Source organism: Mesoplodon mirus (assembly GCF_964341445.2).
Source record: "Mesoplodon mirus genome assembly, chromosome: X".
Taxonomy (NCBI): Eukaryota; Metazoa; Chordata; class Mammalia; order Artiodactyla; family Ziphiidae; genus Mesoplodon; species Mesoplodon mirus.
In genome coordinates, this window is record NC_138981.1 from 90,780,160 (window position 1) to 90,803,824 (window position 23,665).

The 23,665-nt window shown below is 38.7% G+C and overlaps 1 protein-coding gene across 3 annotated transcripts in view; it reads left to right on the top strand.

Annotated features, from left to right (window-relative positions):
• Positions 1–4,200: 4,200 nt before the first annotated feature.
• NRK (Nik related kinase) overlaps positions 4,201–23,665 on the top strand; it is a gene marked incomplete at both ends in the record, with an annotated part of 139,768 nt that continues 120,303 nt past the window's right edge. For all 3 annotated transcript variants that reach the window (XM_082610325.1, XM_082610326.1, XM_082610327.1), the window contains 2 exons: positions 4,201–4,257; positions 11,220–11,285. In XM_082610325.1, the coding sequence (XP_082466451.1) occupies positions 4,201–4,257; positions 11,220–11,285 (123 nt within the window). The remainder of the gene's footprint in view (positions 4,258–11,219; positions 11,286–23,665) is intronic.

Sequence of the window (23,665 nt, forward strand, 5' to 3'; positions counted from 1 at the left end):
AGGAATCCTGAGACTTTTAACGATAGGCTGCCCCAGCCACTCACATGTATACTGGGAGATATTGGACCTTGAGTATTTACAATCACAAATGTGCAAAGGATCTTGTCAAGAAGATTGCTATGTAACCTAATTCTGCTATTCCCACTAAGGATCAGTAATGTAGGCTGCAAACTTGTCCTAACAGAAGTTTACAAGACACTCATTTTCATACCCAAGGTGTCAGAATGGAGGAAAAACAATAAGTGGCAGACCATTTTGTGTGTTTAAATGCTTAACAGATGTGTAATAAAGCATTTTATGAGATCATTTTTAGTGTCAATTAAGATATATATTGCCAGTTATAAATGTATAAATGAAAAAAGAAGAAAAAGCAGCCTAGAATCTTTTGAATCTGTATTTTTCATAACACATACATGTTCTTACAGTATAATTTCTCCAGATTACAGCAATTAGCAATTTACATGAAAAAAAATATGCAATTCTTTGTATACAAAGATGAAAGCATCGCTGGCTGGCCAGAAGTGAGTCACTATCAAGGGCCAAAGAGTAGAGAGATGCGCACTGGCCCTCTGGAGGATCAAACCCATACCCTTGGCACCATGTCTGCAGTACTCTTACCAACTGAGCTAACTGGCTGTAACCTTGCCATTTAGCGTCTCAGGTCTGCTAAGCACGATTGCTCACAAACACAGCCTCCTTCAAGTCTCCACTGAATAAGGTTTCTTTTCAGCCAAAAAACTCTCTAGAAGGAATAGGAATGGATTTTAATATTTTCTAAACATTGAAAATTGCTGGGTTTTTTCTCTGGAAGTTTCTTAAGCTTGAAATCCATGATTTTTCCCTGTGAGGTGATCCACTTGGTAATCTCTGCGCAGGCAGGTCACTGGCTACTCTTGGACTATAGCTGGGTTCCATTACTTCTTATAAAGCCCTTGTTATTTCTGTTAGGAGGGCTTGCAGGCTGAAAGCGGGGAAAGGGGAACTGGATATTCAGGGGCCTAGCTAATGTCATCTGATCTCACTTACCCTGAAGCTTTTTTGAATTTGGCTCCTCTTCACACAGTCTCAAAATATGCACCGGCCCTTCAACAGTCATTGACAAGTGGGTTCTGGAGTCAGACTGCCTGAATTGGAAGCCAGGCTCCTCTAATTACTAGCTGTGAGGCTTTAGGAAAGTTACTTCATCTCTCTGTGCCTCAACTTCCTTGCCTATAAAACAGAGATAATTTAAAAGCTGGAAGAATTTTTGACAAAATTAAATGAGATAATTATATACAAAACACTTCATCCAGAACATATAACAAGTACTCAGTAAATTTTAGCTATTAAAAAAATAACAACAATCAAAAGTTACAGAGTGCACAGGGCCTTAAGATAACAGAATGGGCTGGAGGAGAAAGGGATGGAATAAATATGGGACATAAAGTGCTGCCAAATAAATTATTTCTGGGTAAAATACAATCTGACAAGTTCCTAGACTCTGGATTGACTAGGGTTATTTTCACGCAGTTTGAGGTCAGGAAATAAAGAGAGAAAAAACTCTTTGGAAGGGAGAAGGGGAAGTGATGGTTGTGGGGTGAGGGGAAAAGAAGTCCTGAAGTTGGAAAACAAGTGCCCTACTTCAGGGTTTGTCTCAGCCTCATGCTTGGGGGCCATCTATTTGCCTTCTGGTCAGCTAGCCGGGCTGACCTTCCCCCAAGCTGGCCACAAAAATCCCCATAATGGCAGCTTACAAGGCAAAGTTTCCACGCTCTTCCATGACTCTTTTTTCCTTGAAAATAATAATAACTTTAAAAATGTGTAAGTTCTCTGTCAAGTTCTGATCAAACACCTAGCTTCCCCTCCCCCTACCACGGGGGTTCCACCCGGCGATGCGGCTAATCCCCATGGAGTCAAGAAGCCGCTAGCCTCCCACGGAGCCTTGCAACTAGAGAGCCCAACGATCTACCCTGGATTCTTTTGCCTGGTCTGGACTTGTCCCCTTAGACAGGCTAAAACACTCTCTGCCATGGGGGCCACGGGGCATTTCCCCACACCCCACCATCAGCAAACTGCATTGTTAAAAAAAAAAGTCTCAACACTTCTTCCCTTTAGCAAAGATTCTCTTCAGATTTCCTTTAAATGTTGTTGTATTTCTTGACTCTCTTGATTTCTAAAAACTAGATATGTATTTAAAAGTGTAACTTTCTATTAATTAGTTCACCTGCCCAGCTGTAGTTATGAAATGTTATTTTCAGATTAATATTTAGGAAGATCTAGAAGAGTTTTTCTGATCATTCAGGAATGCTTAAACTGTGTTTTAAAAAGGCAAGATTTTGTGCGGTGGAGTTGTCAAGATTTGAATTCTTGGAAAATAAAATTTGCTCGGTTTACATCATATTTGAATTAACACGAAAATTCGATCCAGAACATCCGAGTCTCTTTTTTGGGGGAGGCGGTAGTTGGTTTTCGCGCACCCGTTCACAGAGAATTTTCTTTATTTAGCGAGACCGGGTTCTTCAGACTGTGGCTATTACAGAACTCACTGAGGCTCGGAGGTTAAGGAATGTAAAGGGGTCAAACTCGGAAGTTGAAACAGACATGAAATAAACAAAATCCACCAATATATAAAGAAAATAATAACAAAAGTTAGAAGTCTGGGTCAGGAATGGTGAGCTCCAGATCTGTGGGAAGAATTATTCCTGTAAATCTTCCTAGAGGAGGTAGAAATTTTTTACTTAAAAAAGAAAGAAACCGGAAACAATCCCCCACATCGCGTTCTGACTCCGGAGTGCGGGTGCGCGAATGCAGTCGATGAGTTCCAGGGAAAGTAAGCAGCTTTGGGACGTTTTCTAAAGTGTTCTTTGCAGTGCAAGAGCTTAGAATGCGGTTAGTTGTACACACCGACTCCCTTTCCCATAAACTCTTCAAGAGGTGCCTTACCTCTCAAGGTTAAATCGCCTCTGTCAGATTCTTTTAAATCGTGTATCGGACCTCCTGCGCTTTGTGGGGAAACGGAGGCGAACAGCCTGGGCACCCGGAAATGTTCTGCAACAAAGAAGCGAATGAATGAAACCCGGCCCAAGAGCTGGAGACTGGGAAGGACGCAGGAACTTTCTCTGCGCTTTGCGAACGCGGCGAACTGCAAACTTAGGACCCGGGGTAACCAGGGCTTCTGAGACTCAGTCTCTCTTAACTCCCTGCACCTGTGAACAGGTGCGGTTCCGACTGGGCAGCCCGGGCCTAGTACCAACTAGCCCGGGGCTAGAAGAGATGTAGACCCCCTCGAGGGGACTTCGCAGCGGCCCTGTCCACGCTGCGCTGCCCTAGGCTAGTGGCTTCGAAGACCAAGCTGTGGTAGCCCTGCAGCGCACTTGGTGTTTTCTCCCTGCCCCGCCCGCACAGGGGCTCGCCTAGGTCTGATCCCTAATCCAGTGGTAAGTCATTTCCTTATCTATCCTGATGGGTCTTTGCAATAAATGGAGCAATAAAATTAGAGGAGCAGAGAGAGAAAATAGACAACTAGAAAAGTCACAAGTGTTTCGTGGAGAGGTGAAGGCGCGGGCTGTTTGGACTGCGGCAGAGCTGTGGGGCCCAGACTGGGAGCGGCGCGGAGCAGGACCGGTTTTCCGGGGCTGGCAGCTGCCTCGAAAAAGTTTCCTGTGGAACACTCGCCAGCGGGGGCGGGGGCGGCGGACTCAGCGGTGGACGTGGGAGGGGGCGGGCGCCGGGGGCCGGCTCGCAAACCGTTATAGTCCTTCAGCACCTCTCTCGGCCAGTGGCCCCCTCGCCCGCCTCCCCGCCGCGGGGCTGCCCACCTGGCGACGTGACGCTGCACCAATCCCCTTCGAGCTGCTCCCGGGCCCCATCCTTGCACCGCCCCCCTCCCCACCCTGAAAGAGGCGCACCCTGCCGGGACAGACGCTGCGCTCTCGCCCTCGGAGCACCCTTCTCACCCCTTGGTCTCCGGAACGGACGCTCAGACTCTTCTCTCGCCTTAGCCAGACTCGTTTTCCCGCCTCTCAAACTCCGGCTTCCCTCCACTCCTCACTCTTTTCCCTCCACTTTCCCCTCCTCTTTCTCCCACGCCACAAACCCTGGTCCCCGTTGCTTTCCCCGGCCCTTTCCCTTCCCTTCTCCTCCTTCGACTTCTGTCCGCTTCCAGTTCAGACTCCCCGAGCGTGCCTAACTCAGTCACCCGCTCCGGTTCCGCTCGAAGCCATGGCGGGACCTGGGGGTTGGAGGGACAAGGAGGTCACGGATCTGGGCCACTTGCCGGTGAGTAGAGGACGCCCGTCAACCCCGAAGTGCTCTCTTCTGCGAGTTCTGAGCATCGATGGAGGGGACAGATGTCCGAAAGCCTGGCTAGGCCAGGACTTCGATGAGACCGCGACTGCAGGAGGGGACCCCGGGAGTGGGCTTGCGGGAAAGGCGCCCCCTGGGTACCCGGGTTGCTCCAAACTCACAGAAAGGCAAAGGGCTGGGGGAAGAGGGATGGTGGGAAGAGGTGGCAGTAGGTTGGTGCGGGTCACAAACAGAGGGACCTTTTCTGAATGTGGCCCGTTTGGTCTAGCGGCGCTCGGGTACTTGTCCTAGCGGGGCCCAAGGAGAGGCCAAAGAGCGCGACGACGCGTGGCTTCCTGAAAGCACGCCTCTCTGTCACCCCGCCGCCCCGTCGTTTGCTTCTTCTTTTGCCAGAAGAGATGCCCACTCTCGGCGTGACCTTTCCTTCTAGGTGACAGCGGGCCAGAAAATTAAAGCGTTGAAGTCTCACTTTCTAATAGCACTTTCTAAAACCTTCTTACTCTGCCAGGGCACTGGTCCCGACTTAGTATTGCCGGAGCTAAAGAACTCGACGCCACTTGGGGAAGAAGTGAATTCTGCACACCCCAATTAAAAAAAAAATGTATTGCGCTCACTTGCTAACCAGATTTAGCTTTTTCTCGTGGTTTTCGTTCGCGGATTCTCCTTTTCGCAAATGCCCAGCTTTCCTCCAGAGTTGTAATTGATTGGTGAGCTATTATCGCCGTCGTTATTAGTAGACTTATTATTTTAGCAGCACCGTTTATTTCATTGGCATCTGGTTTCTGGCAGATATTGGATCCCACCCAAATCCGTTTTTCAAGTTCCCGTTTTAGATTGGCATTTCACTCGCACCCTCTCTTGAATGCAAAGGGCCCCTGGACTCTCTAAAGGGAATAAGCATGCACCGTGCTGGAATGATCACCAGGCAACTGTAGTACAGGGCAGTGGCCTGCTTGCTTTGGGAAAAGCTAAATATTAACCTTGAGGTTATGGAACTATTCAAAGTAGCAGTGCCTTAATTTTATACATATTTACATTTAAATATTTTCTTCCTGATGATGGCAGACACCTGTCCCCCTCAAAAATGGGGCACCCCCAAGCCTCACCTATATAATTTCACACTAAAACAATGTGGAGGAGGAGGTGATGCACGTGGGTAACATTTTAACAAATTGTTCTCAGCCTTTTTTTTAAAGGAGCCTCAATGTAAACGTGTTGAATTACAGATAATCAACATTGTGGTTATTGATGCAGCTTCATAAAATAAAGTCACAGAATTTTTAAAAGTTAAATATTTTTCCACTCAGTGTATACATGAGAATTCTGGAATATGGAGGCCTCAATTGGTGGTTTCCTTTCTGAACAGCACTTTCATATTCTGACTAGATTTGCTCCCAAGTGTAAAACCAATGAATGAAATGTTACCCTCCTCCAGCATTCTCTGTGTACGGTGGGGGAAAGAGAAAAAAAAAAAAAAGAGGGCAAATATGGAAACCACACGTAGGCAAACTGAAATAAACTCTTTTTTAAATTGACTGAAGGGAGGAATGGGAAAGACCTCCTAGAAATGATAGAGCAAGGAATTCCAAAAGCAAGGAGAAAAGGTTTGATTGCTGCAAAAAAAAAATGGGGGGAAATGGCCCAGACTAACTGACCCGGTCATGGCCCTGGACATGAGAACTTGGTGAGAGCCAAGAAGATAAGGGGAAAGGCTACAATCTTTACATTGCAGTTCACTGAAATAGTTTTCTGGGGGTTGGTGGGGGTGTGGAGGGGAGAAAGATGAGGTTAGTTTTTAATATAGGGATAGGGAGAAGACAAAATTTCAGGGCATTGATGTTTGGCCTCATTTTACAGACTTCATGAAAGTCTCGTAAGGTCCTCAACTTCTAACAATTTCTAAATTTCTATTACATAGGAGCTATTTTATATCATGGAGATCTTCACCATGTGAGCAAATTATGCATAAGTTTCCCCTCTTCCTGAACATCCATCAGGGTCTAAACCCTAAGAAATCAAGCAGAAGAAGAGCACCCCCCTTTAGAATTTTTTTTTTACATCAAATTTTTAGAGATGCAAAACATTCACTGTTGTTTTGGTCACTGAGGTATAGATTAGTGATTTTGGATTTCTTTGCATTTGACTTATTTCCTAAGTTGCTGAAGAAATAAGAGTAAATGAAAAGGTCAAGAGATATCTAAGTTATCTGTTTGGAAGTTTGCATTTTGATGCGAAGTAGAGATGATAAAGCAAGCAAAGAAACCTGCATATGGTGAGATCCCTTGTGATAATTATCCTCAATAGGATACATATGAGGTCAGAAAGTTGGCATCTGTCAACACCAAGTATACCAACTTGGCAACCGCCAGATAATAAGGGGGGATTCAGACTTTGGAGTTTCACACTGAGCAAAAAAATGAATCTTGAAGAGTATAGGATGATTAAATACGGGTCTAGTTTAAGATTGATATATTATGTCTGTTCTAGGGCTGGCCAGCTAAATGACCACAAGACAAGGACCTTTGAGAGAGGCCAAGCTGGCTGTGCAAATTGCGATTTAAAGAAAGTAGTAGGTTATTTGGCATTTTTGTTATTAGATAGATATCTTTTAAGACCTAAAATATTAAACAATAGTGAAAGCTGGGGAAGCAGAGAGAGGGGAGAGAGAAATGTACTTTCTTTTTTGCATAATTCCCTAAAGTTAAAGACATAAAATAAAAGAGTAAACATAATAACAGAGACTGCCAGGTGGGTAAGCTACATTTTTTGTTAATTAATGGGTTACTGTTTTTTTTTCCATTTTTCCTGACTTACTATTGAATAAACATTTCCTATAGGTGACAAAACAGAAAAGAAAGTACAGAGGTTTGTGGTTTGTGCTTGCTTTTTGAAAAAGAGAATGGCAAAACCATATATATATATATATATATATATATATATATATACATGTATATACATATGTATATATCTATATCTATGTGTATATATATATATATATATATATATAATCTGTGTGTGCTTCACATTGTCTGCCAGCAGCAATACCTGGGGAGATATATATAAATATACATATACATATACATATATATATATATATATATATATATATGTAAGTTTTTTTTCCCTACTATGCATATGTCACTCAATCCTTGGGACTGGAAACTATTTCTTCATCTCCAAATCTGGCATGTCTTTCACTATGATAGTCCCCTTTGCCTTCTGTGTGCAGTATGGTAATGACATTCCTCACAACTCTGGCCTTGGTATTTCACACTGCCGTGTGTAGTCCTAATCTATATTGGGGTCAGGATTAGACAGGTCTGGAGGACAGTAGTGGCAGAGGTGATCTGAAATAGTACATGATCCAAAAACTATATTTGAATTACATTAGGTTTATATTTAAATATAACTGCCAGCTCTCCCAGTCTTCCACCACCCAGACCAAGCCTGCTTTCCACACTCAGTCATGAGAAACTTTCACTTTCTCAAGTCCCTTAACCCCCTATTTTGAATCAGTTTTACCTTCTAGGCCACAAGGATTGAAATATTCAGCATATCCTCCATTAGGTATTCCAGAGCATCACCTCAAAATGACATTGTACTTCAATCAGTTTTCTCAGTCTTTTTCCCCTCAATATCTAGAGCAGTGGGTTTTATGTTAGTGCACCAGAACAGTGCCCAAGAATGATTTTGGATCTTGAGACCCATCCACAGAAATTCTGGTTTCATAATTCCATGGTTGGGACAAGGAATCTGTATTTTAAACAAGATTCTCCAGATGAGTCTCATGTAAGGAGAGTCTGTGCAGTCCACAGTTTGAGAAACACTAGTCTAAAGGAAGAGATTGTCCTTTTTAAATTTTCCACTTGAATTGTGAAGCCCATTCCTCCAAATATGTCTGAAACTTACTCTGACACTTATTTTGTTTTATCTGCCATTTTCAGGTTCTCTCTCCATAAACTATTTTCATAAAATCACATTTTCTAATATTTAAAACAAAAGAACAACAGCCTCTGCTATTTCTAGGTACTGTGCAATCTCTTTTCTTCCTTTAGCTGTCTAACTACTGGAATGTGTTCTATGATTCTCTTTTACTGCCCTAAATCTGAAATGTATTGCTACCTATGATGACCATTTATCATTTCCACTTTGTTCTTAATTTCTGCTGTATTTGGTCCTGTAGATCAGCCTTTGCTTTTGCGTCTCTTCCATGACCAGCAAACACTGCCTTCTAGTGGTTCTTTTTCTTCCTGTTACCCCCAACCCCCTGCCTTTAATAAAATTACCCATCAATGTTCCCATTTTCCCCCCTCTTCTTGAATTCAGAAGACAGAAACAACTCCCCAATTTCAGGATTTCAGGGGGCAGACTAGGACTTTTAAATTGCAAAAATGTTTTAAAACTTAGACTTTTAGCAATATCTTTTGAAAAAACTTTCACAAATTAAGTTTTCTTGTTAACTGACCATTCTTTTAACCAAATGGAACACCAGAACATACTGAACCACCAAATATTCTCTAAATTGATATAGCAGTCATAAATATAAAGATCTTTCCTCTTCTGGTTTTCTTATCTCCGAGTAGCAGGGCAAAGGAGAAGACCAAGTAATCATAGAGACCCCCTTGGTGAGGACTTTAAATTTCACAGTGTCGAAAAAAAGTTGACTTCTCAATACTTCCTTCTTTGGGAGCCCAGAATAAGCTTTCTCTGACTATAATTCAGTGGAAAATCTGTTACAAGAAATTGAGTAATATTACCCTAGTAATTAGCGTAGTTCCCTTCCTCTTTTTGCCGAGTTTGACAATCATTTAGTCTTGAAAGAGATTAGTGTGGAGATGGGAACAAAAAAATATTGCATAAAACTAATGAAAAAAATAGTCTTAGATGAATACTAAAATGAGCTGCCTTTAAGAACAGAAAAAAAGTTTTTAAAACGTTTTTTTATTAAATGTGAGCATGAGGAGAATTAAGATGTTTTGGTCATTTGTGAGCAGGAAAAATTTTCCAAACAACATGAATATAGATAAAATTAGGCCTCCAAGAATTCCACCGGCATTTTATTGTACCGTTCATTTCCTTGGTGTCTTTTTTGAGTATGTAGATGCCTGGGTTCAAATATGAGTAAGGTACTTACCTTATTGAGGTCTAGGAAAAGGATTACAGAAATTAAAGACCGCACTCAAAGATTCGGAAATAAACTTGTTCAGATAATACAGTAATTCTCTGATATATGGTATCGGGGTTTTGTTTGTCTGTTTGTTTGTTTTTAGTTAAAATGCAGCCTCAACTATAACAAAGAATGGTTTACCGATAGGAATCAGCTAACATATTTGATTCTTTTGACAGATGACCAGAGACTGTTTCTCCAGAGTTAATAATGTCTCATATAAATTCCTCAAAGTTCTCCTTTAAAGAAATATGCTAAATTGATAAACTCTTCAAGCCAAACCTTAAGAATTTCTTTGTTGGCTTTTTCCCATAAATTTTTCAATTAATTATAACAGCAATGATATGCTTATTATCAAAGTCCACTATAACAATCTATTTTTAGTTTTCTTGAATCCTCAAAATTATCATTTAAAAAAATTTTTGTATTTTCATTGGGAGTATGTTCCCTGAACTATTTTCCTACAGTAATACTGTGCATATTGTGACATTGATTTTAATGCTAATTTTAAGAAAGTAGGCTGCTAACAATTGTCATATCAATGCATTGGAAACATCTGGATTTTAGAATGTCAGAATCTGATTTTTTTCTAAAGAATTTTAGAGCTAGGAAATCACTTAACACAGCACCGTTATTTTATATATGTGAAAAACTGAGTCCCAGAGAGGGTAAATAACTTACACAAAGTCATATAGTTAATTAATGGCAGAACTGGGGCTATAATTTCAGTCTCCTGACTCTGTCCAGTTGAATACTTGTTGACTGAAGTAATCCCAGAGCTGTGTCATTTTCCTATGACCCTTTTGCTAGATTACACAAATATCACACCAGTTTAAAGGAATCTATAATTTCAGTCATATATATTGCATTTGCTCAGTAGTTTTTCTGTTTAGCCCACATTTGTCACAGTGATAAAAATATTTTTAAACAAGGTTATACAAAGTTTGTATATATAAAATGTGCTTTCTATAAGGCATGTGAATTTCCAAGAATTTGCCAGTGCTCCTATTACTTTGTGTATAAATTGGCATCTACTCATACTTCATATCTCTTTTGCTAAAATAGCAAAATAAGAGTTTAAATAGTGATAAAATTCAAGAAACCATGTTTTTTTGTGGTGAACAAGAAATGAATATCCATATTTTAAGGTAAGGAAACAATGTTTAAGGATAAATATGGAAGCCTTAAGAATCTGCTGATAAACATGTTATATTGTCTAGATTTTTTTTAAAATGATGCTCTTTTAATGCCATGATCTTATTTTGTTATTCATATTTAGAGGCAATATTCTTTCTTAAGAATTACTATTATATAAACAATCTAGACTTTGTAGCCAGTACCTACTCATCATTACATATCTACTCAATATTACCATTGCTATATGGTAAACTTTCTGCCTGTCTGGTTAGCACTCAAAAGATGGATATCAAAAGAGTATTTCAATTGCAAATAAATTAATTTATTTTTACTTTTAATAGCCTTTCTAATTAACTTATGAATATGCCTCAACTAGACATAATTGTATGCATTTTACAGTTTTATGATAATTATACAACTACTTAATGTTCACACCATTGCTTCTTTTTTATAAATGACTACACTCAGTCCAGGGAGATTGTGACAACGCTATTCTATTGGTAAATAACACTTAGGTTCTTCCCATGGAAATTCTAAGGGAACAAGGCAGATTAGAAATACCACTCTAGATCATTTAATGCTTGGCTGTTTTTCCAAGAAAATTGAAAAGTTTTATCCTACATTTTTGCAGGATCCCACTGGAATATTCTCACTGGATAAAACCATTGGCCTTGGTACTTATGGCAGAATCTATTTGGTAAGTGGAGTTACATTAGGTATTCATTCTGCATTTTCTAATAACAACAGTGATTGTTAAGACGAAATCCTACACTGCAAATCAAATAATGCCAAAACACATTTCACTTTGAGAGAACAATCAAATTAAGATAGCTCAGTGACAACTGTGAGAATTATTATAAAAAAATGGATTGGAAAGCTATAGTGAACCAACCAACAAAACATAAGATCTAAACATTATTAGCAGAAAATTAATAAAATCACTAAAGGAAAAGAGAACTAATTCAAATAATATGTACCCAAATAAAAATATCACTTGTTTGATATTATATGTCCATACCATTCTAATTACTGACATTCAACTTTTAAGCTGAATGTTACAAAAAGTTTCCATAGCATTCTATATCATACTATGTACATGAATGTGCACATATATGTGATAGCTTCCCAAATAATCTAACAAGAAAATCTCTGCATTTGTTTAATGATATTTATTAAGCACAAAATATATGCCAGGCACTGTGATAGTCTTAAGTGGTGAACAAAACAGATAGTCCCTACTCTTCCAGGGTTTATGGTCTAGAAATATGTAAGTGATTAATGTGTGTATTTGTGTGGGAGTGCGTGGGGGCTTGGAGGAGGCAAATATATAAGTAAGCACATGAATAACTATATAATTGCAATTGTAATATATTTCTGTAAGAAAATTCCTAGTGATATAAAAGTAAAGAACAGGGGGACTTAATTTAGATTGAAAGGTCAGGCTCTCTGGGGTAATCACTGTTAAAATGACATCAGGAGGACAAATATGAGATAACCAAGCAAAGGTATGGTTGTAGAGGATGATGTTGATTCATTCTAGGTAGAGCAGGGGCAGTGGTAAGGGCTGGATTGGAGATGGGGGGTGCTTTAGTGGCCCTATCACCTTGATCAGGTGCCCTTCCCCCACTCTATAATATGGTGAATAGACATTTTCTCAATCTTGTATAATGTTATGTACAAATGCAGGGTTCCTCTTCCCCAGGAATGTCCCACAAAAACCAGATCACTGTCTCTAGGCTGATCCTTACTGTCGACTGACCACAGGTCCTCTACGTATGGGTTGTGTAGAAGTGTCTTGAAATGGGTACAGGGGAAGGGGCTTCTTTCTAGTTCAGACAAAGGTGCCCTCTGCCTGCCAAGCCTTGTAACCTTAGGGCTGCATCTGCCCAGAAGTAGCTTCTTTTTAAAATTCATCTACCCAGGTAGGGTGGGGAGATCTTTAAAAGTTGCACAAATGTGCCTGAAGCACAGATGTTGAGTAGGAGAAATAGCATTGTGGAAGGATCCTAAAAACAGAAAGAACCTTAGTGAGTATAAGGAACAGAGAGAGTGTCAATATTCATGACAAAAGTTTTTTCAAGCCATTTTGACCTGACCTATTAACAGAAACAATAAGCTATACACGGAAATGTGATACAGACACAAATATATTGTTTCTGTTACTTCAATTGCATTCTAGACTGAATGATTAGTTAACATTTGTGTGATCTAAGCAAATTTTGCCACTTTGTGCATAGATACCTACACCTTATACATAGAAGTTTCTTTTCTTTATGGCACATTTATAATCTCCATGGCTCCACACACATTTTAATTCCTGAGGGTTGTGTATTTAAGTATGTGTGTGTGCGTGTGTGTGTGTGTGTGTGTGTGTGTGTGTATACTTGGCTTGATTTGAAGGTATAGAGCTCTCTCCACCATCAGATATTAGGAATAAAAACCGCAGTTATATAAGGCAAAAAGCAAAGGTAAGGCTAGATAACACAAAAAGATGGATTCTCATCAGCAGTCATCAGAATTGTGATACCATAAGAAGAAGAAAAGTCAAGAGGGTAAAAAGGTGAGTTGTGCATGATAATTCTCTTTTTAAAAAAACTAGGGCTTAGGGGACTTCCCTGGCAGTCCAGTGGTTAGGACTTCACCTTCCAATTCAGGGGGTGTGGGTTCGATCCCTGGTTGGGGAGCTAAGATCCCACATGCCTTGTGGCCAAAGAAAAAACCAAAACAGAAAACAGAAGCAATATTGTAACAAATTCAATAAAGACTTTTAAAATGGTCCACATCAAAAAAAATCTTTAAAAAATAAATAAGCTAGGGTTTATTTAGGTATAGTTTACACTTGGTAAATTCATCCTTTTAAGTGTAGAATTTTATGAGTTTGGACAAACATGTCCAGTCATGTAACTACCACCACAATCAAAATTTTTCAATATACATCTTAAATTACACCGTATACCTTCAAGTAATATTCTACCACTTCACTGTGTGGTGTCCTAGTTTGTGTACTATGCTTATAGTTGTTATACATTTTGCTCTTACGTATGATATGAACCTACACTACTACTACTATTTTCCCTCTACTCAATACTACTACTTTTTCTTTAGTCAGTTATCTTTTAGAGCAATTTAAAAAGAAGAAAAATTTATATTTATACTCATCTGAGCTATTTCTGGAATCTTCATTTCGTTGGGTAAATCCAAGTTTCTATCTGGGTATGATACTCTTTAAGCCTGAAGAACTTCCTCTAACATTTCTTATAGGGCAGGGCTTCTGGTAATGAAGTCTCTGCTTTAGTGTGAGAAGTCCTTACTTCTCCTTTTTTTTTTTTTTTTTTTTGCGGTACACGGGCCTCTCACTGTTGTGGCCTCTCCCGTTGCGGAGCACAGGCTCCGGACGTGCAGGCTCATCGGCCATGGCTCACGGGCCAGCTGCTCCACGGCATGTGGGATCTTCCCAGACCGGGGCACGAACCCGTGTCCCCTGCATTGGCAGGCAGACTCTCAACCACTGCACCACCAGGGAAGCCCTAGATGAATTTTAAGAGATTTACCCCAATATCACTATGCTTATACAACTTCTATTAGCATTTTGGTGTATTTAATTTCAGTCTTTTCTCCTATCCATAAAGGTTACATAGTTGTAATAAAACTGTCTTTACAATTTTCTGTGCTGCTTTGGGCCTCTCACTGTTGCGGCCTCTCCCATTGCGGAGCACAGGCTCCGGACGCGCAGGCTCAGCGGCCACAGCTCATGGGCCCAGCCGCTCCGTGGCATGGCATGTGGGATCTTCCTGGACCGGAGCACAAACCCGTGTCCCCTGCATTGGCAGGCGGACTCTCAACTACTGCACCACCAGGGAAGCCCCTCCTTCATTTATAAAAGATATTTACACTGGATATAGAATTTGGGGTTGACAGTTACTGTATTTTCTTTCAGCACTTTAAAGATAACACTCTATTGTCTTCTGGCTTGCATAGTTTCTGAAGTCTGCTGTCATCTTCGTTCCTCCTTCTATCTTCTGGCTGCCTTTAAGATTTTTCTCCTTATCTTTGTTTTTCAGCAGTTTAAATATGAAATGTCTAGGGGTTTTGTTTTTATTTTGTGTGTGTGTTTGGTGGAGTATTTACCATCCTCGGGTTTCTCTGAGCTCCTGGGATATGAGCTTTAGTTCTTCCTTGTGCTTCAGATTCTCGCTCAATGCTCTCCTGCCTCCCCTAGTGGTATACTGCTATTGCTTCTTTAAGTGCTTGTTAGCCTGATGGTGTGGGGCAGGGAGGAGTTCTCTGTATTCCTGATTCGACCCCAGTCTTAGGCAGATACTGTGCTTCTAGGTCATGAGAGTGAGACTTTCTTACTTACCCTGCCCCTCTATTAGTGGTAAGGCATCCTAAATGTTTTGGACCCAGGACTAATTCCTGCACTACCCCCAGAAATAGAGGAGTGAATTTTTTTTTTTACATTTTCCCCAGCTATATCAGGTCTTCCTCTGCACCCTGCAGGGAATAGGGTTTGATGTCCTTCCCCTAAGGCTTAGGGTTTTTATTCCATGGGGGTCGGGGAGAGAAATTGCACATGGTTTCACGCTTTTCCTACTGCAAGGGCTTCTTCTCTCCATCAGGTCAGTACCAGAAATCTGTGGAGAAAAACTTATGACTGTGTATATATTCCTCTTGTATCTGTGGCTCATGAGAGTACTGTACTCTTATGGTAGCCCATACTTGGCCTTTAGCAGTTCATTAAAAATTCAGCAGAATTCTTTTTTTTTTAATTTTTATTTTTTACTGAAACAGTTGATCAACAATGTTGTGTTAGTTTCAGGTGTACAGCAAAGTGATTCAGTTATACATATACACGTAGCCATTCTTTTTAAAATTCTTTTCCCATTTAGGTTACTTCAGAATATTGAACAGTGTCACCTGTGCTATACAGTAGGTCCTTGTTGGTTATCTATTTTAAATATAGCAGTGTGTACATGTCAATCCCAAACTCCCAATCTGTCCCTCCCCTCCACGCTTCCCCCACTGGTAACCATAAGTTCATTCTCTATGTATGTGAGTCTGTTACTGTTTTGTAAATAAGTTCATTTGTATCATTTTCATAGATAAGTTCATTTGTATCTTTTTTTAGATTCTGCATATAAGTGATATCATGTGATATTTGTCTTTCTCTGTCTGACTTGTTTCACTTAGTATGATAATCTCCAGGTCCATCCATGTTCAGCAGAATTCTTTATACCAGCTTCTAGGTGATCCTGTCTTCCCTCTGTAGCCACAGGTGAGCCAGTGCTCATGTCCCATCTCTCCCTGCAAGTGCTTGTCTTTTTTCAGACTTCAGCCTGGCTGGTTGCCTTGAGACTTCTCTCTGGGTTCAAGAAAAGTAATGGTTTCGTAGGTTATTCACGTTTTGATTGTTGTTAGAGTGGAGGTGGCACTCCTTCCAGCTTTCCACATCTTCATCAGGAGCCAGAAGTCCATGACAAACTGAATCTTCATGAAGCATCTACTATATGCTAGTTCCTGTACACAGTTATAATTCCTAAGACTTTTATATGTACCTATTCACATCCAGAGATAGAGAACACTTTCTACTATCAGATCTTCAAACTAGAAACCTCTGTGTTACAGAAGGTGAATGATTACAGATGCTTTATTTACATTAGACAGATTTTCCTTTGTCACTCATTGATGTGACCTCTTTTTTCTCCCTCAAATTTACTTCCTTCTGTAAAAATTTTTGGGATGGTGGCACTTTATATAAATACCTCCTTCATGGAAAACAACCTTGAGTATGTAGTAAATGCTTTTAAAATGTTCAGACTCTTTACACCAATAATTCCACTTCTGGAAATCTATGATAAACACAAAAATATAGAAAAAGCATAAAGATATTCATTTTAGCAGAAAGGTGGCATTTTGAGGTGAAAAGTGGACCTGCTTTGGAATGAGACAGACCTAATTCAGTGCTTACTTGGCCATTAATTAGCTATGACCTTGAGCAAGTCACAACCTCTGAGTATAAATTTCCTTATTTATAAAATGGAGCTAATAATACCTACCTTGCAAGATTTTATAAAATTTAGAAACAATGCATATAAAGCACTTGGCACATGGTAGCTATCTTTAAAAGATAGCTACTGATATCATTATTATTGTTCCTATTACTTGTAGGAAGACAAATTCAGCAAAACACTAAATAGTAAAAAATAAGATGAAGTAAATTATCTTAACTCAGTTAATATATTATTTCTCTGAAAAGCAATGTTTATGAAGACATCTAGCAGCATAGAACTATGTTTATGATATTTAGTAAAGTATTGTATATTATTTGTATACTCTATTACAGTTCTGTTAAAACTTGCACATGAAAAATGGTGAATTAAATGGTTAGAATAGTGAGATACTGGATGTACTTTTCTACTCTATATTTTTTAATTGTATATTTCTAATTACTGTAACGTTATATGTTCTTTACCTAAATAATATATATGTATGTGTGTATGTATATTTTATATATATATGTGTATATATATATATATATATATATATATATACATATATAATGCTGTATAGATACCCTGTACAACAAAATGGAAGCATGATACCATTCAAAATTAATGTAGGAGTGACTCATAGCGTCCTTTGCTTTTTCAGCTCTGCCAACCACATCCCCTGCTGGTGTTTGTTTTGGTTAAAGTCTCTCCAATGTCTTCCAGCTTGTTTCCAAGGCCTCGTTCTCTGGCAGGTTTCCAGCTATCTACTGAGGTCTGTGCACGTTGAAATGAAGGCTGAGTTGCACATTCCACATTGAAACCCTTTTCCTTTCCTTCTTTTTCTTCTAATTAAATGCCTGTCTTTCTACCCTCTCCCACCTCCTGCCAGTACAAACCTCACTTAAAATTGTGGGTTTTATTTTTCTCTCTCTTTTTAGGAGAAAGTACTGCTCTTTCTTTTTTTTCCTCTAGTAGAGTTATAAAACATAGTTTCCTCTTCACCTTTAGATGTTAGTCTCATAGCTTAAGAATTATCATTTGAGTTAGAATTTGCCCATGTGAGACCAAATTAAAAAAAGAAAATAATTTGAAACTTGTTTTTTAATGTTACTATTAAAAAAATAAACAATTTCCTGAAGAGCAATATACACGGAGAGATCACAGTTATTTTATGAAATATTAAGAAAGAGACCAAGGCCCTTTAGCTTGGCTCAGTGAGTGGCAACCTGACTCTCCCATTAACTGACACAATACTTATAAATTGACTTTTCTGGGCCTGTTTCCTCAAGTATAAAATAAATGTGTTTCGCTAGATAATCTCCAGCGTTCTTCTGGCTCTTCAACAATACACCTAGCACAGTGCCTGGAACTCAGTAAAATGTAAACTATTCTTATTCTTACTGTCGCCAGCATAATAATAACTAGCTTATAGTTCTTTCACCACCTTGCAAAATAGAAGTTGATTATTGGCTATTAGGTGAAGTAGTTCCTCATTTCACCAAATAAAATGATTCTCATCATGTTTTTCCATTCTTTCCTCCACTTTACTACCTGATAGCAAGACCTAATATTTATCTCAGTAACTACTATGATGCCCAATGCAAAGGTAAAACTGTGTTACTGTTATCTAGCAGCATTTTCTTAAGCGGAATACTATTGGGGTAAGACAATGAACTGAATCGCCAGAGTGAACCAGTTTGCCTTGCCCTTCATGACGTCTTGACTGTACTTCTAACTTTAATCACCTATTCCCACGTTGCCATTTGCAGGCGGTGAAGGCAGAAAAAGAAGTGGGAAAAGGTTCAAGGCAACTGTTTCAAGCAAAGGAAAAATTCACCTGAAATAGGGTAAAACTTTACAGTTGGGTCTAGAGCTTAATTTTCACACGTCCCTGATGCCTACTTGGAACTCAGTTAATGCTGGTGGAAGGAAGGGACTGGGCCAAATATATTATTGTTCTAAAACTTAAAGACATACCCTGGGCATAAGTAACCATCTGTCCTTGAGATATATTAGAGGGTTCATCTGCCCCTTGGCACTCAGCAGATTAAGTCAGATATAGAAGGTGTGTCATTACAATGATGAGCAAATTCCTGAATCGCTTGCTCTCTGGAAGTGTACTGTTGAATATGGTAATTTCTTTTTAAAATACTGTCCAATGCGTCCCTGTTAAGTTAGATTTTTTTTTAAATCACTGCTTGACACATTGCTTTTACTTGGAAATCTCAACAGACAGGTGATATTTAGGTTTACTAGTTACGTTTTCTGGATTTGCATTTAGGACAGGGAACAGGAACAGAAAGGCAGGAAAGAAACGTCCTCAAAGTTGATGACATACAATTTATGATATTTTAAATTAAGTTTCAGAAACGTGGTGCTGACATTTGGATTGCCTAGCCACTAGGCCTATTGGATAGGGGTTTGAATATTTTTCCTTTTAGGCTGAAATTATACTGTTTATTTGCCTAACAAATGTCTAGCACTGTGAATGCTTTCTTTTTAGGTAGGAAAGTTTCCTCACATCCTTGCCATTTTGCAAATATAGCTCAATTAAGTCAGCCAACAAATATTGCTTAAGCACCCATAAAGTGCATAACACTGTGCATTTCGTTATACATTGCAAGCCTCAGAAGCAGGAACTGAAGCTGAAGCTGAGTTGAGGCCACAGGCTTACGAGGCTGTTGTGCCTTCCTGGTGCAGTACCATAAGACCAGATCCCTCTCTTGGTTCTTCCTTCTTCCTATGACATCACCCCCTTGTGATTATATGCCTCAAAAGTAGAGGTTGGTCTTTCGTAAGTAATCCTCTGGCTTCTCTAGCATAGGAAACATCAATTTATCCATTAAATAAAAACATTGCTTTGAATGTTTAATTTTCCATAATACAATTAAAAAATATTTATCGAATGCTCACTGTGTCCCAAGCAATATATTAAGTATTAGGTGTTAGTTAGAATTACCAGAAACCAGGTTTTTTTTGGGGGATGGTCATTTTTATTGATATAGTTTTAGTAGACATAAAGAAGGAGGTTATTTTCCCTATGACTGTAGCTCTATATTGAGGAGGGAATGATGAGTAACAGAAAGGAAAGGGAGTGCTAGGATGAGATTGGGCAAAAGGAGGGAGAACATAGGGATGTCCTTTTTCTTTTTTTTTTTTTTTGGATGTGGAAAGTCTAATGAACCTTCTAACTCAACTTCCAGGAACAAGTTTTTCCTCAACAAGAGAACTGAGTTTGAATATTTGCAATGGGGGTGAAAGAACCAACATACACTAAATAAATTGAGACTCAGGGGACCAAATTAGTGGAAAGTGCTGAGGCTTAGCGGCCTTGGAGAAAATGGAATATTTCTATCTTGTCCATGACATCTCTCCAACTGTGGAATATAACCCAGTCTCTGAGTTGTAGGCTTGTCTTTTTCTTTTTGTGTTATACCAAAATTTACTTCTGCCTCCTGATAAAACTTGAGGGAGGAAGAAGCAATAGCATGATAGAAAGGAAAGGTGAAAATAAAAGTCGTATGTAGAATTTGTGCTCTCTAGAGGCCACAATTAAAAATTTTCACAACTACTCATCTATTTAATAAGTTCACAGATATATATGGGGAGAAATTGAAATTCTATATTTGGTGTGTTGGGGTAATACAAAAATCATGGTCTCATGTCTTCATATACTTAATCCAGTTGATTTTATAAATGGGTTTTATGAGCAGAAAAGACAAATTTAAATGAATGGAGACAAATACATATTTCTAAACAAAAGCCAAGACTAATAAACTATAGCATGGTGGCTTTGTTCAATCAGATAAAAGCATCCCAATTATAGATTTTTAATAAAATATAAATCTCTGTGTGGGAAATAATACAGTTACTTAAAAATTGGTGTACAATTAGGAGATTGGGATTGACATATATACACTATTGATACTATGCATAAAATTGATAATTAATGAGAACCTTGTATATAGCACAGGTAACTCTACTCAATGTTCTGTGGTGACCTAAACGGGAAGGAAATCCAGAAAAGAGGGGATATATGTACACGTATAGCTGATTCACTGTGCTGTGCAGTAGAAACTAACACAATATTGTAAAGCAACTCTACTCCAATAAAATTTTTTTAAATAATTTTTTTAAAATTGATATACAAAATTGCAAAATTGATGCTTCGATTTTACACTTAAAGATGTTTTAAATATATCAGTCCTAGGAAAATTTATGTGAAAAAGCCCATTTTAAAGAGTGGTGGGAGTACTGCTAAAAATACTAATGTGCTCTTTGTCTAATATATTGAAAATCAAGTTTTGTTTTATTTTGCATATATATGAATATATATTTATATATACTATATATGTACATTTATGTATAGGAATATACATATAAATGTATATATGTTTGTATATACATATATACACAAAATGCAAGTATATGTATATACATGCTATATATTTATATTACATAGAATATTATATATGTGTGTGTGTGTGTGTGTGTGTGTGTATGACACTGTTGTCAGATTCTCAGTAAATTCGGTGAAGGTGGTTGAAGTATCAAAAGTTCTTTCTTTCCTTGATCCTCTAATAGTTGACCACTAAAAATTAGTTAGCCAGGTCCTCACCACATTTCATGAAACAGACACTTTGGAAAATAGCATTTAGGCATTTTTAACTCTTGCAAATAACAATGAGCCCTAACTTGGTTTTAGGACTTTTCAACATTATACCATACTTGTGTATCTGTGTCTAAGGTAGTTTTGTAGATGACGCCAAAATAGCATTTAGAAATTAATGTGCCACTGTAGCTCTCTGGAGGTGCCAAAGCAAAAGTGGAAGCTCTTAAACTTTTATGTTGCTGGGGCTATATTAAAGGCAGGCTCTTATAAAGAGGCTATGAGTAAAACAATGCTAAAATATCAAAGAATCTCAGAATATATTAAGCGGTTATTTAACCAGTACTCTTATTTTTCTCTGCTCAGCTACACTCAGTAATTTGTATTCCTCCTCTAGCAGAGCATGGAGAAAGAGAGGAACAATAAGGCATAAATTATGTGTCTTTTCAATTAGAGAAATAATAATATGGAGGTGGTTTATGTGTAATTTGTGCTGGAAAAATAATAAAGCTCCTTTTAGGTATGTCATTTATAGGCAGAGTTCCTTTATGACTAGGTAAAGGAGGTTGGATTATTCAGGTTCCCCTGAGGGAAAAGAAGATTGATTATATTCTAAGCACTGCCAGTAACATTTTGTATAAATCATTAACTCTGAAGAGAAACAAAACAAAACAAAAACACCACCATGATCAAAAAGGACACGTCTGAGAGTCCTCAGAGAAGGACAGCTTTTCCTAACTCTGAGAAAAAAATTAAAATTAAATAAAATTATTTGGTACACAAATTGAGTGAGAAAAAAATGATGGAGAATGAAATGTTTGTCACTTTAGAGGCAGTGAGCTCAGTGTCCTAAGAATTGGTAACATTAAAGAAAAAATGGGTAACATTCACTGAGTGCTTACATTGCGCCTAGTGCTTAATTTACACTGTATCATTTATATCTCATAAGTGTTTTGAGGTAGGTACCATTGTTATCATCATCTCCCCCATCTCATAAAAGAAGAAATTAAGGATCCAAAATTTGAGTTACTGAACAAAGCTATTAAGTTGCAAAGTCAGGAGTCAAACCAAAATTTGCCTGGCCACTAGGTCTGTGTTCTTAACTCTACTACATTATATTCACATCAACAGGTACAAGCCAGAGTCAAAAACCACTAAACTAGATCAGCCAGTTGAAAAATATATCTGCCCAAATATAAAAATTTACAGGAGACTGGTGAGCTGAGGTCAGTGATGAAGATTATTTATGATTTGTCCCTCTGGCATATTTGTTTCCTTCATGATGGGCACTAAGGCACACTCTAGTCTGAGGGACTTAGTAGAATTCCAGAAGTGGGCTGGAGCAAGCAGATGGGCTTTATAGGACACTCGAAGCTCATGACTAAATCCCTATTCAAACCCTTAGAAGCCCTAGGAAGGCAAAGAAGTGCTTGCTAATGCTTTACTCTCTTCTAGTGAGCAGGGCCAGAGGTATTTTGCCTCACTTACTGCTCCTACTGGGAGCCCCAGGGAAGAGGAAGGCAACAAATGATCATTGAAAATTAGTGTCTCTCAAAGATGAAACAGACCCTCAGGATCTCCTTTGTGGATGATTGGTTTCTGATTGGTGGGTATTTTTAAAATTAACAAATTAAAAATAATTTGTGTATTATCTAATAGATGCATTTCTAGGAATAATTGTTTGTTTCCTGCTTAAGAGCACAACTTCTCCCACAGTCTAGGCTGGGAATAAATTATATGTAGGGGCTAAGTGGCTATAGCTTGGAAGATTAGAGGCTGGCAGAGGAAGAGAGTTGAACAGGTAGATGGAGGCAGGTTTGGCATTGAGATGAGGAAGATGAGGAGGTGTATACCAGGTGTGCTGCTTAAGTAAAATTCTTCTTCTAGTATCCCTTCAGATGGAGATGCAGGTTTTAGCAGAACTTGAGGCTTTCCTGGTGGTTAACCTCTAGAAGAATTTTGTAGGCAGCCAAGCTCCTCCCACCTTGTCACAAAATAATGTGTTGCAATGACAGTAGAAAACCAGTTCCAAAGCTTGTAGTTGATGCCTAAGAATTCATTAGTCTTTTAAACTAGTTCACAATAAATAAATATATAAATAAAACTAGTTTACAAATTTCTTCAGAGGCAGAGACCAGGACATTTTCATTTTCACTGTACTTCCAGAGCACTTCATAAAGTGCCTTGCATGTACTAGGCACAAAGAGCCTCAGGAATGTATGCCAAGCAAAAAATTCAATGTAAATGTCTTAGTATGTTTTCTATTGCCTACATTCATTTTCTCATTTTATTATCATCGTTGTCATTCTACAAGTACGTACTATGAAAAAATTAGGTGTGTCCAGAAAAATCTATCTGAATCACCTTTATAATCTCTTTGGGACTAGCAGAATACCTTCTACATGTGGGTGCTTGGCACAATTTCTTGTGAGACTAAAAAGCTGTGTACAGAAGTGACCCCCTCCCAAATGACATATT